At 41.5% G+C, this 15156-nt stretch overlaps 1 protein-coding gene across 2 annotated transcripts in view; it reads right to left on the bottom strand.

Moving 5' to 3' along the window:
• tmem132e (transmembrane protein 132E) overlaps window positions 1–15156 on the bottom strand; it is a 496716-nt gene that overhangs the window by 136691 nt on the left and 344869 nt on the right. The window contains exons 1-2 of one of the 2 annotated variants that reach the window (XM_054754824.1): window positions 13810–14428; window positions 10523–11477 (exon numbers count right to left, since the gene is read on the bottom strand). In XM_054754824.1, coding sequence (XP_054610799.1) covers window positions 10523–11477; window positions 13810–13888 — 1034 coding nt within the window. In that variant the 5' untranslated portion in view covers window positions 13889–14428. Of the gene's footprint in view, window positions 1–10522; window positions 11478–13809; window positions 14429–15156 lie in introns of those variants that run through there. The other variant, XM_054754825.1, reaches the window with a different exon arrangement.

The following is a 15156-nucleotide window of genomic DNA, read 5'->3' on the forward strand; positions in this document are numbered from 1 at the left end:
GTAACTTACTGACTACCACATCTTTTTTTCTTGATTTCTTTTAGTGTTTCTTAAAGCCAAAAAGTTGCCATTTGAAATGACTTAGTTTTGTGTCATGTCTGTGATCTGCTTTTTTTCTACAAATTTAAACAACTGAATGAACATCCTCCGAGACTGGTGATTCCATAATTTTTGCCAGGGGTTGTACATCTGAAGCTAACGAATTAGCTCAGTAGCATGCTATTAATCAAATAACGATATTATTTCATGTCTGCAGGGCTCTAATACTGGTAAAACTAGTATTTAGAAGGTGATAAACAGGTTTTCTATGCTCTAACTACAAAAATATTACATTTATTGATATTGAATCTTACTTCACTTATCATGGTCGGGTTATTTTTATTATACCAATTAACTGCGATAAACAAGAACAACCGTATTTTATGAGGGGAAAAGGTGAACAGAGGCTGAGTTTTGGCTCCATGGAGGTGGGGGTGGATGTTCAACCTCTACCATCCTGCTGTCTGGGGTGGACCAGAAGAAGCTAAATACTTGTTGCCAAAGACATCAAGGAACTGGAAAAATATTGATGATGACATCATCTCAATTACAAGTAAATAAAAGACAACTCACAAAGATGCTATTATCTTATTAGTATTATTGACACTGTTTGTTGCCATTGGCTGATGCAGTTGTAGTTGTTTTTGTAGTTGTTTCTCTCTGTTTTGTCCCCCACTTCTGTCCCCACAATTCCCGCTCTGTCTCCTATTCTCTCCTTCTCTATCCCCTCCTGCTCCAGTCCAGCTGCCCTAAATACGCATCATAATTAAACATCAAATCAAGTCAAAACTAATTATGCAATCGGAGAACTACCAAACACTTTTCCCTCGCAGAGCAAATCAGTAGGGCACACAAAGGCATGCATATGAACAAGATTACTTGCCAAATTGGACAGGTTAAAAAGTGTAGCTTCAACCACCGGGTCACAATGAATCCACTAATTAAAGCCTGGTGGGCACACCAACACGCACATTTACACATAATCTATTTTCTCTGCACCCAATGTGTTTAAGTCAATTTAGAGAATTTCTAAAACTCCATCTTTGGTGTTTATAGTCATGTGAAAGAATGAGGACACCACATAGGAACTGTACTGGACATATGTGGACATGTTTGTGGAAGCTAACTCGTCCACACTCTTCTACAGTACTTGTAAAGCGCTGCACACAAAGGGGGAAAATGTTTTTTTTTTTTTAATGCACCCCAATAGTGTTGCCACATGGCGCCTTTCTTGAAACCCCAAAGTTTGAACCGCATAAGTCGGATTGACTTGAAATTTCTCGCCTAGCTCAACGCGCATCTTTACGAGACAAGGCACTGTAACTTTAGGCTGTTTCGCTGAATCGCCACAAAATTTGGCACACACCTTTAGGGGACTGACAAGCACACATCTGTACAATTTCAGCAAGATTGGTTGAAAAACATGGCCACAAATGTCATTTCTAGTCATGTAAAACGAGAGCATGCATGCATAAATGTAATATGTCATGAAAATGAGGCACGGCGGCGTCAGAAAGTGCAACAAAGTCAGCTGATCTGTGCGCATGAGCGTCACAATTACCTACAGTACTGTATATTTAATACCTGGTGAGGAGTTTTACTTTATTTCAGTTTATGATACAGTGGTTAACTTGTCCATTAATGTATAGTATTGAAAGAAGAGCGCTGATTGACGCATATACAGTACGTACATGTCATTAAAATGAACTGAACCGGGACCTTAAAACCGCGGTACGTACCGAACGGTATCGGTACTCTCGCAGGTGAGACTGAATGAACAACAAGTAGTGCATGCCACCGCAGAAAACATTTACACAATGCCAACGCCCATGCACGCCAATCAAAGAATGAGCTGCAGCTTTAAACAAAAAAAAATAAAAATAACCAATAATAACCAATAAAAAACAAATAGAGAGCAAAAATAAGTGGCAATCTTGACAAAATCACAAGAAAAATCAAGTGACTAAGATTAGATGAAATAAAGCGACACAGAGAAGAAGTGGGAGGAAAAAATAGCAAGATGCCGATGTGGGCTGTCAAGCATGAGACGGACTCCACGACGCTGACTTTCTACATGCCATTCAGTACACGCTATTTCTACTTGCAGCTATGCTGTCATGTTTCAACCTTTTGCTATAAAACCAGATTTCCCTATAAAGAGCATCACAAGGCTCCAATGCAATTAATCGAGGCGCAATTATTTCATTCAAGTATGATTAAGTCATTAATCTGACGCACTTTTAGAACAGCCGCTATTGCCTATATGACAAATAGCTTCACGCTTAGAATTATACGTGGAAGCAGGTTTTTATCACCTTCCACACTGCCCTGAAAAGTCAGCTTTTTAACAGCGTTTTGCTTTTCTTATGAGCACCAAACGTGAGAAAAGTCCATCTCATTTATTTGCGCCACTCGTGAGAGACGAGGCACTCAAATGCTCGCTTTTGAAGTTTTTAATGAAGGAAAAAACCTCCTTCCTTGTGGACAGGATACTATCCTAGCTAGATGAGCCACAACTTTATTGAGAACAAAAAGGGGGGAGGAGTAGGCTTCGCTACACATCTTAAAGTAAAGTAAAGCCCAGAGCTCTGCCAAATATCCGTTAGTTAGCTACAAAGGCGGCAGCTTTAAGACAGATCATTTCGTTTTTCTTTAGTGGCTAGGCTAAGCTAGCATGATGTTGTTGTGTGAGTGTAACAGTGACAGCACTTTAGCTATTGTTTGTGTCTTCCCGTCCTTCCATGTTACAGTGTACCGTAACCCCTCGTTTATTGCAGTTAATTGGTTCCAGACCCGACCGTGATAAGTGAATTCCTTACTTATAGATGCAATATTTTCATAGTTAGAGCATAGAAAACCTGTTTAGGACCTTCTACATACTGTTTTTTAACATTATTAGAGCCTTCTAGACATGAAATAACACCCGCTTTTACACATAATAATACATAATATACATATACATAATATACATAATACATAATAATAAAAAAATAAGACATCTTAGTCATAAATAAGATAAGATAGACTCACACATTAGCATTGACAGTGTACTTCCTGGTGGCTACTGTCTAATCAATGTAACGATACTGACATTTTAAGTGATGTGATGCCTGAAAGCAAAAAAAAAAAAACATGTTTTTCTTAATTTTTGTCAAGCTAGTGTGCCTCTTCCTGAAATTCTCCATTGTCCAAAGGATTCAACATGTTTTTGTTGTTCCCGCATCTACCCTGCACTTCTCTGGTACTCAAAACCATTTTTTTCTCTTTTTCTTAAGCTGCTGTGCATCCCCCATACGTGACTTAGTGCCCAAAAGTAAAAAAAAAGTTATGCTCAATTGCCTGAATGTAAAAAAAAAAAAATATTTATTTTTCCTCAAGCTGCTGCACTGCTTTTGTTGTCCTCTGGCACTCTTAAGATGAAAGAGCTATATCTACAAGTATAACTATGTATATTGTATATCTATATATCTGTTATCAAATGTTTTATTTTTCTCAAGCTGCTGTGCCTCTATTGTAGTCCTGTGCTCCATAAGGTTTAAATAATATTGTTTATTTTTCTCAAGCTGCTGTGCCTCCCGCTGAGGCCTTCTGGTGCCTGCTTACAGTGCTCTCGTGGTTCACCCTCCTTGGCATCCAGCGCTCATTCTGTGTCTTTAAGCCTCCTAAGACCCTGTGAATCCTTCATGGGCCACCGCGGGGGCTGTGGAGTCCCTCCAGTTTCCAAGGTGACTAAGCACATCGCAAAGAATGTGAGCCTCTATGCATTTCAGCATGTGTACAATAACGGACTAAGGACAAACTGGCAGGGACGTATTTGGCCTGGAATGACCTCAGAGCTGTGAACAGACTTGGGGTTAAGCTACTTACGAACACCTTTGATAACCGCTGGCTAAGTCTCTATTTGATGCCTGGAAAGTACACTGTGCAAAGTCAGGGTAGCTTGTGGCTATACACATCATCATCATAACAATAACCACTTCATAAGCAGTAAAAATGGAAGCTTCGTCCGTTGTACGACAGCTCACAGATGGCGCTAACAGAAACTGGGGGAAGGGGGTTTGAAAGCTCATGTCGAGCCACATGGCGTAAAACGGCGCACGCTCAACGCTAAAATATGTTTTTTAATGATGTGACAGACTGCGAAGCAGCAACAGACGACCTTGTGTCACTTTATATGGATGATCCCATCCCCGTCCCCGTAGGCTGATCTTGCTTCAGCCATATGCCGGATTGAACTTGCAGAGGAACTGTGCAAATCACGTCCCCGGATTGGCAAATAAAAAGCTTTCAGCGGAGTGGACTATAACAACGTTTGGTTTGATAGAGTGATTGGAGGTTCATTTGGAGTGAAAATGTGCTAAAATGTGAACAAACGTCCATAATTGAGAAAGATAGCATGAAAGACTTTAGCCGGTTTGATCAGATCAAGATCGGATGACTTTGTTTTTTCAGAACTGTAAGGAGACCACTTCAGAAAAGTCGTATGCACCCAACTTTGCTTGTTGTGATCAACAAAAACCAAAAAGGGTTCTACTGTTATGCCGCTTTTCCGCCACAAAATTGTACCTCCACTCACCTCCGTGTTGAGTACCTAGCACCTGCGTTACCTGCTTTTGCACAAAACAACGCTAGTAAAGCCAAGTAGGTGCCATGCAATGAAAAGGGAGCAAAAGAGGTCTCTTTGTCAGTATTATGTTAGTCAACTGGCGGTCCATGGGCCAAATCTAGTCCACAAATGACATCAGACCCACAAGTTCAATTCAAAGCTATCAATTTTGCAGCAGGTTCCCAAAAACAGCAGAGCACTCCTGTCATATGCAGCAGTGGTCCCCAACCTTTTGGGATCTACGGACCGGCTCGTGATTCCCACATCTCCGGCGGACCGGGTGGGGTGGGGTGGGGTGGGTGTGTTAGTGGGGGTTGGTGTCAACCATTACAGCAATCAAATTTACGTCTAATTTTATGTATTATTACCTTATTATTATGTATTGTGTAAAACTAAGACTGGAACAACATCAAATTAAAAATACAGACCCACCCTCCACAAGTATGAGTAAGAGAAGATTATTGCATCGCTGTTTGATGTCTGTGCTAACAAGCAGTGCGCTAGCATGAATTAACTTGAGCTTGTTCACTGAACAAATATGCACATTAGCAGTCAATAACATCATCAAACCTTACCTTCATCCATTCCCACATGGTATCATCATCTGGGACCAAATATCAGGTGAAAGAATAAGGAGAACGATACAGTATAGTAGTCTATCTGTGAAGCGTGGGAGAAAGTTAGATGGTGCATTCAAGGACTGTCAGACAAAGAGGGCCAGGTCGCTGCTCGCAACAAACAACATAAACATGCAAAAACTGTGGGATTTCAGACTGTATATTATTTTTTAATAAACTAATGGCCCATATTTCCAAAATTGATACCCATTTACTACGTGTATCTGTATCGAACCGTTCAATACATTCGTACCAAATCGCGACCTCTCTATCGAACAATACGCGGTTTCATATTTATTTTATCAATTTCTGACGCCGCTCTGTGCTGAAAATCAGTGTGTCTGCGATTGACTACTCTGGCTTAGGTTGCATTGTCAAGCACAGGGCCACTGAGCTCCGCCTCCCACATTCATACCATGCTGAAAATGTTGAAAAATGTGAAAAATGTCGGCCATTTCAATCAAATTTAAATGTAAAAAGGCAAGATAGTTTATTTTTTGTATCGAAAAAGTATCGAACCGTAACACAAATGTATCAAACCGAAACAAACCGTGAATTTTGTGTATCGTTGCACCACTATCATTTCCATAAAAATTTGATGTAGTTAGTCATAGACCGGTGGTTGGGGACCCCTGCTATACCGCACATGTGTCAAACTCAAGGCCCGTGGGCCAGATGTGGCCTGCCACATCATTTTATGTCAGCCGCAAAAGCCTGGGAATAATATGTGTCAATAATGCACTTCGCACTTTTCCTTCTAAATGTATTCATTCCTTCATTTTGACAGAAAAATCGTACCGCCATGGCAACTAAATATGACAGAGGGCTTCTCTCAATGCGTCCCAATGAGGATTTAGGCTTACAGGGTAAAGGATAGGGGGTTAATTGCCTGAAGGGGCACACAAATGTGCATTTGTGACTGCTCTGTTAGGGAAAAGAAGAAGCAGCAGCCACGATATTCCACAAGTGTCCTAAGAAGGGTCTGCATCAGCTGCTTGGCATGCATCGTCCAGCGTAACAAGGCAAAGACCTTCAAAGCGGCCACCGCTCCAGAGGGGCTAAATTGCAAGAAACGGCAAGGCAAAGGGACACTCAAAGGGAGGAAGATTCCGATGCATCTTTTAAGACTCCGTGCTCGTTGCATCTTTAATCACCTTCCTAGATCGGCTTCAGAGCTCAAGGAACAACCCCCCCAATGAGTGGAGTCACTCAGGATGGGCTTTAGTCTCTCTGTCCGTTCTCCTTTCAAGTCCACGGGTTTCTCGCTCCTCATTTCCATCCCTGCAAGGGGGATGTGCAGACACGGTGTCGGTTAGCTAAATGTTTCAACAGGTGAGGGACGCTTAACAAGGCCTCCACCGTGTTCTACAAGAAGTTACCCTCTGTCTGTTTTCGTGACAATCAAGATTTCTGTATGAGTAACTCAACATGTCGAGGGGGGTGAAGGGCATGTAAATGTTGGTCCAACAGTGTGAAGACGCATGCTTGGGATTCTTGGGAGGGGGAGAGGATGGGGTCGGAACGCTAATAATGAAAGGTTCACATGGATGCCAGTCTGGCGGCAACAAGACGTGGAAACAACAACTTTCCAAACCACACCTCACAGAAACAGAATGTTTTTTTAGTTGATAATACACTCAACCAAACATCTTACCACATAAATACTTATTTATATTCTAAGTCATTGTGATCACTATAGTATTTTATGGATGTTTTCATCGATTTTGGCTCAGCAGGTTTAAAAAACTTCTGTGTATCCACGTCAAGTCATTTGGTACCCAAAAGTTCAAAGAAAATATTTTTCTTTATTTTCCTCATGTGGCTGCACCTCTCCTGAAGCCTTCTGGTGCCCAATGACTTACAAATACTTTTCGTGGGGGGTGAAAAATATATATGTCTTTTTTTCAGGCTGCTGTGCCTCCCACCTTGATCTTTTCTGGTGCCCAGATGTTTAAAACAATGGTTTTCTTGATTTTTGTCATGCTGCTGTGCATCCTCCTGAAATACACTACTGCATGAAGGTTTAAAAATATTTTTTCTCCAGTTACTGTGCCTCACGTGTAGTCCTCTGGTGCTCTAAGATTAAACAAATATATGCTTTTCTTTATTTTGGTCAAGCTGCTGTGGCTCTTCCCAAGTGTTCTAGTGCCTGCAGGTTAAATATGTTTTCTACGACTGCACCTTTCCTGTCATCCTGCATCCTGCATCCTAAGGTATAAAAAAAACATATATTTTCTTTATTTTTCTCCCCCAAATGTGCTAATGTTTAAAAAAAACAACAACATGTTTTCCTTTACTTTTCCTGAAACTGCTACGTCTCCCATTTAAGACCTCTTATGTCCAAATGTTAAACAAAATATGTTTATCTTTATTTTTCTGAAGCTGCAGTGCCTCTCCCTTAAGTCCTCTTACGCCTGAAGGTTAAACAATGTTTTTCTTTATTCTCAAGTTGCTATGTCTGTACTGTGCTGTACTATAGTCCTCTGGACCGCGAAGGTTTTCAAAAATATATATGTTGTTCTTTGTTTTCTCAAGCTGCTGTGCCACAAAAGTACTTTTTTCTTGAGTTCTATGATTTCTCAAGTTGCTGCGTGTGCGCCTACTGCTGTATGGCTTGAGAGTTTGCTTGTTTTGCTTGCTTGTTTGTCTTATCATTGGTTGAAATGAATGGCCTCCATATGGAAAGTAGCATTACTCAGCATGTTATCACAGTTGCAGTGCTGCAAAATGTCAATGAACTGTTTGTTTACGCATCTGAAGACTACACACATTTTCCATTAAACAGCGTTGCCGACACACGCACCCTACTGTTGATTTTTACTCATTTGGGCCTTAAGTTTCCCCCTCTTAAGTTTTTTTATTGTTGGAATAAATCAGCATTAATTTAGCGTGTCTGCAGGGAGAAACAATACTGGTTTTCTGCAGACGCTTAATGAGTCGTTCAGGCTTAATAATTATTCAGCAAATCTCTGAGTTTAAGTCCGTAAGAGATTATGCTAAGATTACAATAATGTGTGTGCAGGCTGTTTCATCATCCTTCATAAGTTAATGGGTAATTCCGCCTGCCGCTTCATGACGTTCTTCCAGCTACCTCATCTTAAACTATCCAACTGTGACTATTACAGTGTGGACAAGGAAAAACTTCAATAAACAGAAAATAAGGAAGAATTTGTTTAGCTCCCCCAGGTCCATTTCCACACGGGGGTCAAAGTGGGACATTTAATGTGCTGTTTACCAGAATAAGGCGGTGCTGGCACGTTGAGACCGCGCTCTAATGTCAGAGAATATTAAAAAAACACAGCATCAAGGAATGGAGCCTAATGACATGATGCTAAAGGTTGACACGTAAAAACTAGTTTTACAGTAGCGAGTAAATTGACACGTTAGAAACTTTACTGCCACCTGCCAACATTCCTACTACTCCAGTGTGCAGACTACTACTTTACTACTACTTTAAATACCATTACAAACTACCAACAAGCAAATGCAAGCTTGGGAGATATATATGGAAATATTTAATCATGATTAATTACATTTTGTCCACAGTTAACTCATAATTAATCACAACTAATCACAGATAGAAAAGTTTTTAACAATAATAAGTAGTCTCTTTGTGGTAAACGATTCGATACGCATCTAGATAAACAAATTAAGGTACGATAATAAAAAATAAGACATCTTAGTCATAAATAAGATAAGATAGACTCACACGTTAGCATTGACAGTGTACTTCCTGGTGGCTACTGTCTCATCAATGTAACGCTACTGACATTTTAAGTGATGTGATGCGATACGATTCGATGCAGTGTGCAAACGATACGGGTCGATTCAACGGTTACATTTGTTGATATAGACATGAATCTTATAAAATCATTATAAAATAAAAGAGCCAATTCTATAAAAGTGGCATTCTTACAGTATTTTCGGATGTGTAAAAGAGCACACATATCCCCAAGCATGCTGTAAGGCGGGGTCCCCAACCACCGGGTCGCGGGAAAATTTCAGGCACAATGATAAAAAATAATAAAAAAAAAAAACACTTTATGTTTAGGGATATCAATTTTGGAAATATGGGCCATTATTTTATTCCAAAAATAATATACAGTTAGAAGTCCCGCAGTTTCTGCATGTTTAATGCAAGCTGCGACGTGTCCCACTTTGTGTGACGGTCCCTGAATGCACCATCTAACTTTCTCCCACGCTGCACAGATTTTTCCCCTTTTTCTTTCAGCTATTAGGTCTGATACTATGTGGGATTGATTGCGCGTCAAAAAAATTGTGCAGTTAAAGGAAATTTCCACTGATGTGTTATTAACGAGTTAACGTTGACAGCCCTAATTTATTTAAAAAAGCAGGTCACCTTAGCGATAATATTTTGACCAGATTTAGTGATTTTCATTGCTGATTTACCACAAGATTATTATTTGGGGATACCACATTGAAAGTCTGTATTTATATATCAGTGACAGGGTATCCGATCAGTCTGCTCACACTGAAGTGAATGGCGATGCTCTACCTGGAGGACAAGCTGGTGAACTACAATTCCATCAACTCTTCAATAAAATTGTCAAAATTCAGGAAGGAGATACCATTTTTGGCTCACACTGCGATCTCAAGCGCTGTCACAAACACACAACATTTAAACTTGTTCCGAACAAAACTGCTACCTGCACACTGTGTACAAAAGCCACACAACTTTAAAGCCAGTGTATCCCGCCAGGAGCACTTCACATATCTGATAACTAGGATGTTATAATAATATAAGAGATGGGAACGCAGCGAACTCATGATATGATATTGCAATCAGGAATAGCGGAAGGGTGAAATGTAAAAATAATAATAATAATAATAATATGCTTTTGTAGGTCATTCAGTGATTTTAAATACGATAATTACATTTTGTACGGTAACACTTTGAAATGTTATCACAGTATCGTTAAGTAGAAATGTTTCACTCTGTGTTGCAATACTATTATGCTTGGCAAAATTTTGCATCATGAGTTATTCGGCCATCTTTTCTCCACTGATGAGAACTGTTGACACTCTGTATGAACTACAGAAGATGATGTTCCGTATGTGTGTGCGTAGTAACCGCGGTTCATGCCAAGAATAAACCATGGAATAATTTTTTCATCAATTCTTGATTTCAACAATGAAGGAAACACTCAGGGTTTGTTCAAAAAGGTTCAACACAAGTCTCCGCTACTCAAATGTGACATTCAGCCAGCAAACAGGAAGGAAGAAATAATTTGCTACTTACTTGAGAGTGAACTGTTCAACGGTGGAATTGGGCATCAAGAACAAGAAAATCTTGAGCGTCTCTCCAGGCTTGAGAGGCTTCTCTGGCAGCCTGAGGAACATGTTCTTGTCCAGCTGCTTGTCCACCAGCAGCTGCTCCTGACTGGCCTGATACAGGCTGATGCTGCCAATGCGCAGCAGTGGGTGCTGCGACAGAGGCTCCCCCCTGGACCCTCCGCCGGCCCTGTGGCCCGAGGTCTCGCCACATTCGCCCTCGGCGTCTGGCTCGTGGAGTGTGTAGTAGAGCTCTGTCTGGAGGGTCTCGCTGGTGAGCCCGTCCAAGAGCCCGTCCGCAGAGCCTTTCCGGCGGCCCAGCGGGGCCACGTTCGTGTTAAACCAGGACGGCGGCAGCTCCAGTTGGGCCAAGCACTGCGCCAGGTTGCCTTTCATGCGGCAGGACGTTTTAATCTCCCGCACGTCTCGGAAGGCATGCAGGCGGACACAAGGCAGCTTGTCCTGTGCTTTGAAGTCGTCCCAGTCCCGGCCGGCGATGTAGAAAAACACCTGCACCGTAGGGTTGTTGGAGAACACCCTCGACTGGACAATGAAGGCTCGTACCTTCCAGTTGACTGTCAGCTGGCCAGGAATGTCCAGTGGACTGGTTGGCTGGAGCAACTCCTTAGACAGCGCCTGGTCCCGGGCAAAAGGCCCAAAGCTGATGTTGATGGCGGGGAGGTCTTTTGTCTGGAAAACCACAAAACTCTCCGAGCGCTGCAGAGGATGTCCGGCGCTGGGAGCACTGCTGGCACGCACATTCTGTCCCGAGACCTGGGCCTCACGCAGAAAGAAGGCAAGCTGCGCGTTGGACATTTTGAAGTTGGCCGGCAGGTAGACGCTGGGAGGCAAAGGACTGGCTGTCACCGCCGAGGAGCTGAGGAATGCATCGGAACTGGTCGGGGAGACTTTCCCTGCGAGAGCTGCAAAGAGAGATAAAAAAATATGTTACATCTAAGGATTTATTTGTTTTTAAAAGGTTTATCCTATTCAAGGTCACATGGAGGGGACCGGAATCTATCCCAGATGACGAAGGACAAAGGAAAAATACACTGACGTAAAATACCAAGACAAGGGATATTTGCTTTCATTTCTGTTATTGTCATTGCTGCTACCTGCTACCATGATTCCACTGGGGATCAATAAAGTAACCTAACTGAACTTTCCGGCTTAAAGGAAGCAATCTCAACCCCTCAGCCACTGTTTCAAGACATTCCAAATATTGTGCTTACTTTTAGTTCATAGTGAAGAGTGAAAATGACAACATGAACAAGAAGAAGCAAGTTGCACAGCACACCTCCATGAAAAGCAGCCAAACGTACTCAAATCCAACGTGCCATAACGTCAACATATCAACTAACGATCAACTCATCGGTGCCTGCTAGTTTTGTGATTGGTGTGGACAAAAAAAACAATGGACAAAGCTGTGGCATCGTTCCAAAAAAGCTTCAATGAAAGTTGCAAGGATTTTGGGGACATTTTTAAAATTTGAAAAAATATTTGCAATATTTTACTAAAAAAAAGACAGCATGTAGCTCGTGCAGTTTTAAGGAAAAGGAAAAATTCAACAAATACAAATAAATATAAATATAAATGTAATTATCGTAATAAAATAGGAATACTTTAATAGTAAATAAATATGTTAGAATAAGTGGCCACATTAAATAAGACAAGTGAATCAAAACATTGCAGATAAATATATAAATACTGCCATAACAATTAACAAGTAAGTAATTTCTATATATAAATTAAACTTGGTATGATCTATGTAATTATTTTAGAGTTATTATGTTTATGTTGATAAATTTTAGCATCAAGTCTTTGTGTTGAGTCTTTTATGTCCTTGTAGTTGAGATGCCAAAACAACGATTGGTGTACAAGTTACACTGACTGAGATCAAAGAGCCCCCTGCTCAGGATGTAAACAACCACAAAAGATCACCTGAATGTTGTTGTTTTACTTTGCTGTGACGGTTTGTTCATTGGAGTCGGTTACAAAGTTAAGTTTAAAGAGTGGACGGTTAGAGCTGTATATTTGCTCACTTCAACTTTACTGTAAACTTCAGCAGCAGGCGCAATCGTCATTCCATACACTGGCCCGCCTCACTTTCTGTTATGTCCATCCATCCATTTTCTATGCCGCTTCTCCTCATTAGGGCCGCGGGGGTATGCTGCAGCCTATCCCAGCTGACTTCGGGCGACAGGCGGGGTACACCCTGGACTGGTCGCCAGCCAATCACAGGGCACATATAGACAAACAACCATTCACACTCACATTCATACCTATGGACAATTTAGAGTCTCCAATTAACCTAACATGCATGTTTTTGGAATGTGGGAGGAAACCGGAGTACCTGGAGAAAACTCACGCACGCACGGGGAGAACATGCAAACTCCACACAGAAATGCCCAATGGAGAAGTTATGTGTCTCGCTTAAACCATTCCCCCTGCAACCTGTGTTAACGAGAAACCTTTACATTACAATCCTATTGAAACAGACACGACCTTCCTACTTCGAGTTCTTTCTTGGATTCAGTAGTGTTTCTCACCTTTTTTTTAAAATCAAAGTTCTGGCACTTTGTTTTCAGCCGTATTCACTTTTAAAAGCAGTTAAAAAGCACAGCTTTCTCTGAACAAATAAACCTTCACTTTAAAAAAGCACAATTTCCTTTAACACTCAGAAATAGTGCGCTTGAAGGCCTCATCAATGCATGGCGCAGTGCTTGAAAGGAGGAAGGAAGGAGACAGATGCAGAGCTGTTTATCGTTTTGTGTGTGTTCTATGAATAAATAAACCACACACACACAATAAAGACGATGAAAGGTCTGTCTAGAGTGTCCCAACTGTAAAAAAAAATACTATTCATTCTTCAGTCAGCAGCAGGTGGATGCTTTGTTTGGGCACTCGACTAGTTTGTTTGGCCGTATGATAACCAAGACAGTGCACAAACATTTTTGGTGCCATCATTTTTTATAGAAAACTGAATTCTACAAAACCGGAGAAACAAAAGTTCCACTATAGTTGCAATTGCACCACTAAAAGACAATCCACTAAAGACATGAAACAGTTATTGTTTTCAGTTTCAAAAGGCCCTTTGGCCTGATGGAAGATCGATAAAACTGCATTTGGCATTCCGTGCGACCCCATTAACATCCATGACCCGAACTTGAAAGCACTGACCGGTACATGCTAATCAGCGACACCAACACTGTGGAATCAAAGAGATTCTAGAGTGGAAGTAAATAAGTGACATACTTATCAAAATGACCCAAAGCTGAGCACAGAAACATAATTTCTTGTTCCCATAGTCCAAACCAGAGATTAAAAGTCCCATATTCCAAATGGTGTTACTCTTGCATCCTTTTTTGGTCCGAATGATCCCAAAGTCAACTCTTCTTTCCCAAGTTTCACTTCACTGACACTCTTTGTTGCACTGCTAGTTTCTTCTTCTCTTGGCTCCTGTTGCAGCCTAACAAAAGGTTTTCCACCGCGCTCCTTGAACTTGTCTAATTCCCTGTGGCTTTAAAATCCCAGTTGAGGAGCGTGTGTTTGTGTGTGTTGCAGCTCCACGTCACAAGCATTACAACACAGCCAGCCGGCCGGCATGCACACAGCTAACAGCTAACTACTCTCTGCTCCAGGATAGGCGCTGATACTCAGGATCCACCCCTGCTTGGAGGTGGGCGCTACAGACAAAGCAATGGACACCGCCCCATCTCCGCCACACCTCGTCTGCTATAATCACTGCGCACACACACGCACAAACGCGTGGGGGGGGGAGCATACGGAATAACACTCAATCCATGCGCTCCCTCTGGACGTGTTCAGACAGACTTGGTGAGGCGGGGGATGGATGTGTTGCTTGAGCGCCTTCAGGCAGTGGAAGAGTAGAAGAAGAAGAAGGAGAGGGAGGGATTAGGTAAAGATTATTGATGAATTAGCCTGGCTCTCCTTCCTTTCTCCTCCCTCCTCCCCATTCGAACCCCATGAGAAATCCATGAGAATGGAGGGATGTCGTTTCTGAAGGGGGGAAAGGGGGAAGGGAGGCGTTGGCCTGCTTGGAATTCCCATAATAGAAGAACAAAGCATGGGGGGTGTAAAAGCGAGAGGCAACAAAAGAAGAAGAAGGGGAAGCAACAACATCCCACTTGTACAAATGAGCAGTGGATAATGATGCCAGCGGCTACTTAGTGGCTGCAGAGTATTTATCGACCACCCGAAAGCTCTGCCATTTTTGCCAGAATATGTCTCGTCTTAATCAGCTCTAAAAGAAAAAAAAATGGAAGAAAATACACAACCTTCGCTCTTTTGGGAAGACTTTTAACAAGATAATGGACTTCGCTTTTTGGCCCAAATCACAGCAGCAAGCACTAAAATGCACCGTCACACTTTGAGTAAGGAATGTTATTATGACAATCTACAGTTCTCATTTTATTCACTTTGCAACTTATTGCTTCATATTTTGAAGTTCATTTTTGGCCCAAATCACAGCAGTAAGCAGCATATCATGCAGACTCTTGAGTAAAGAATGTTATCATGATGATCCACATTTCTCGTCTTTAATCAGCTTTGTAAAAATAGAAAAAAAAATTAACTTTGCAA

The sequence above is a fragment of the Dunckerocampus dactyliophorus genome, chromosome 16 (assembly GCF_027744805.1).
Source record: "Dunckerocampus dactyliophorus isolate RoL2022-P2 chromosome 16, RoL_Ddac_1.1, whole genome shotgun sequence".
NCBI lineage: Eukaryota > Metazoa > Chordata > Actinopteri > Syngnathiformes > Syngnathidae > Dunckerocampus > Dunckerocampus dactyliophorus.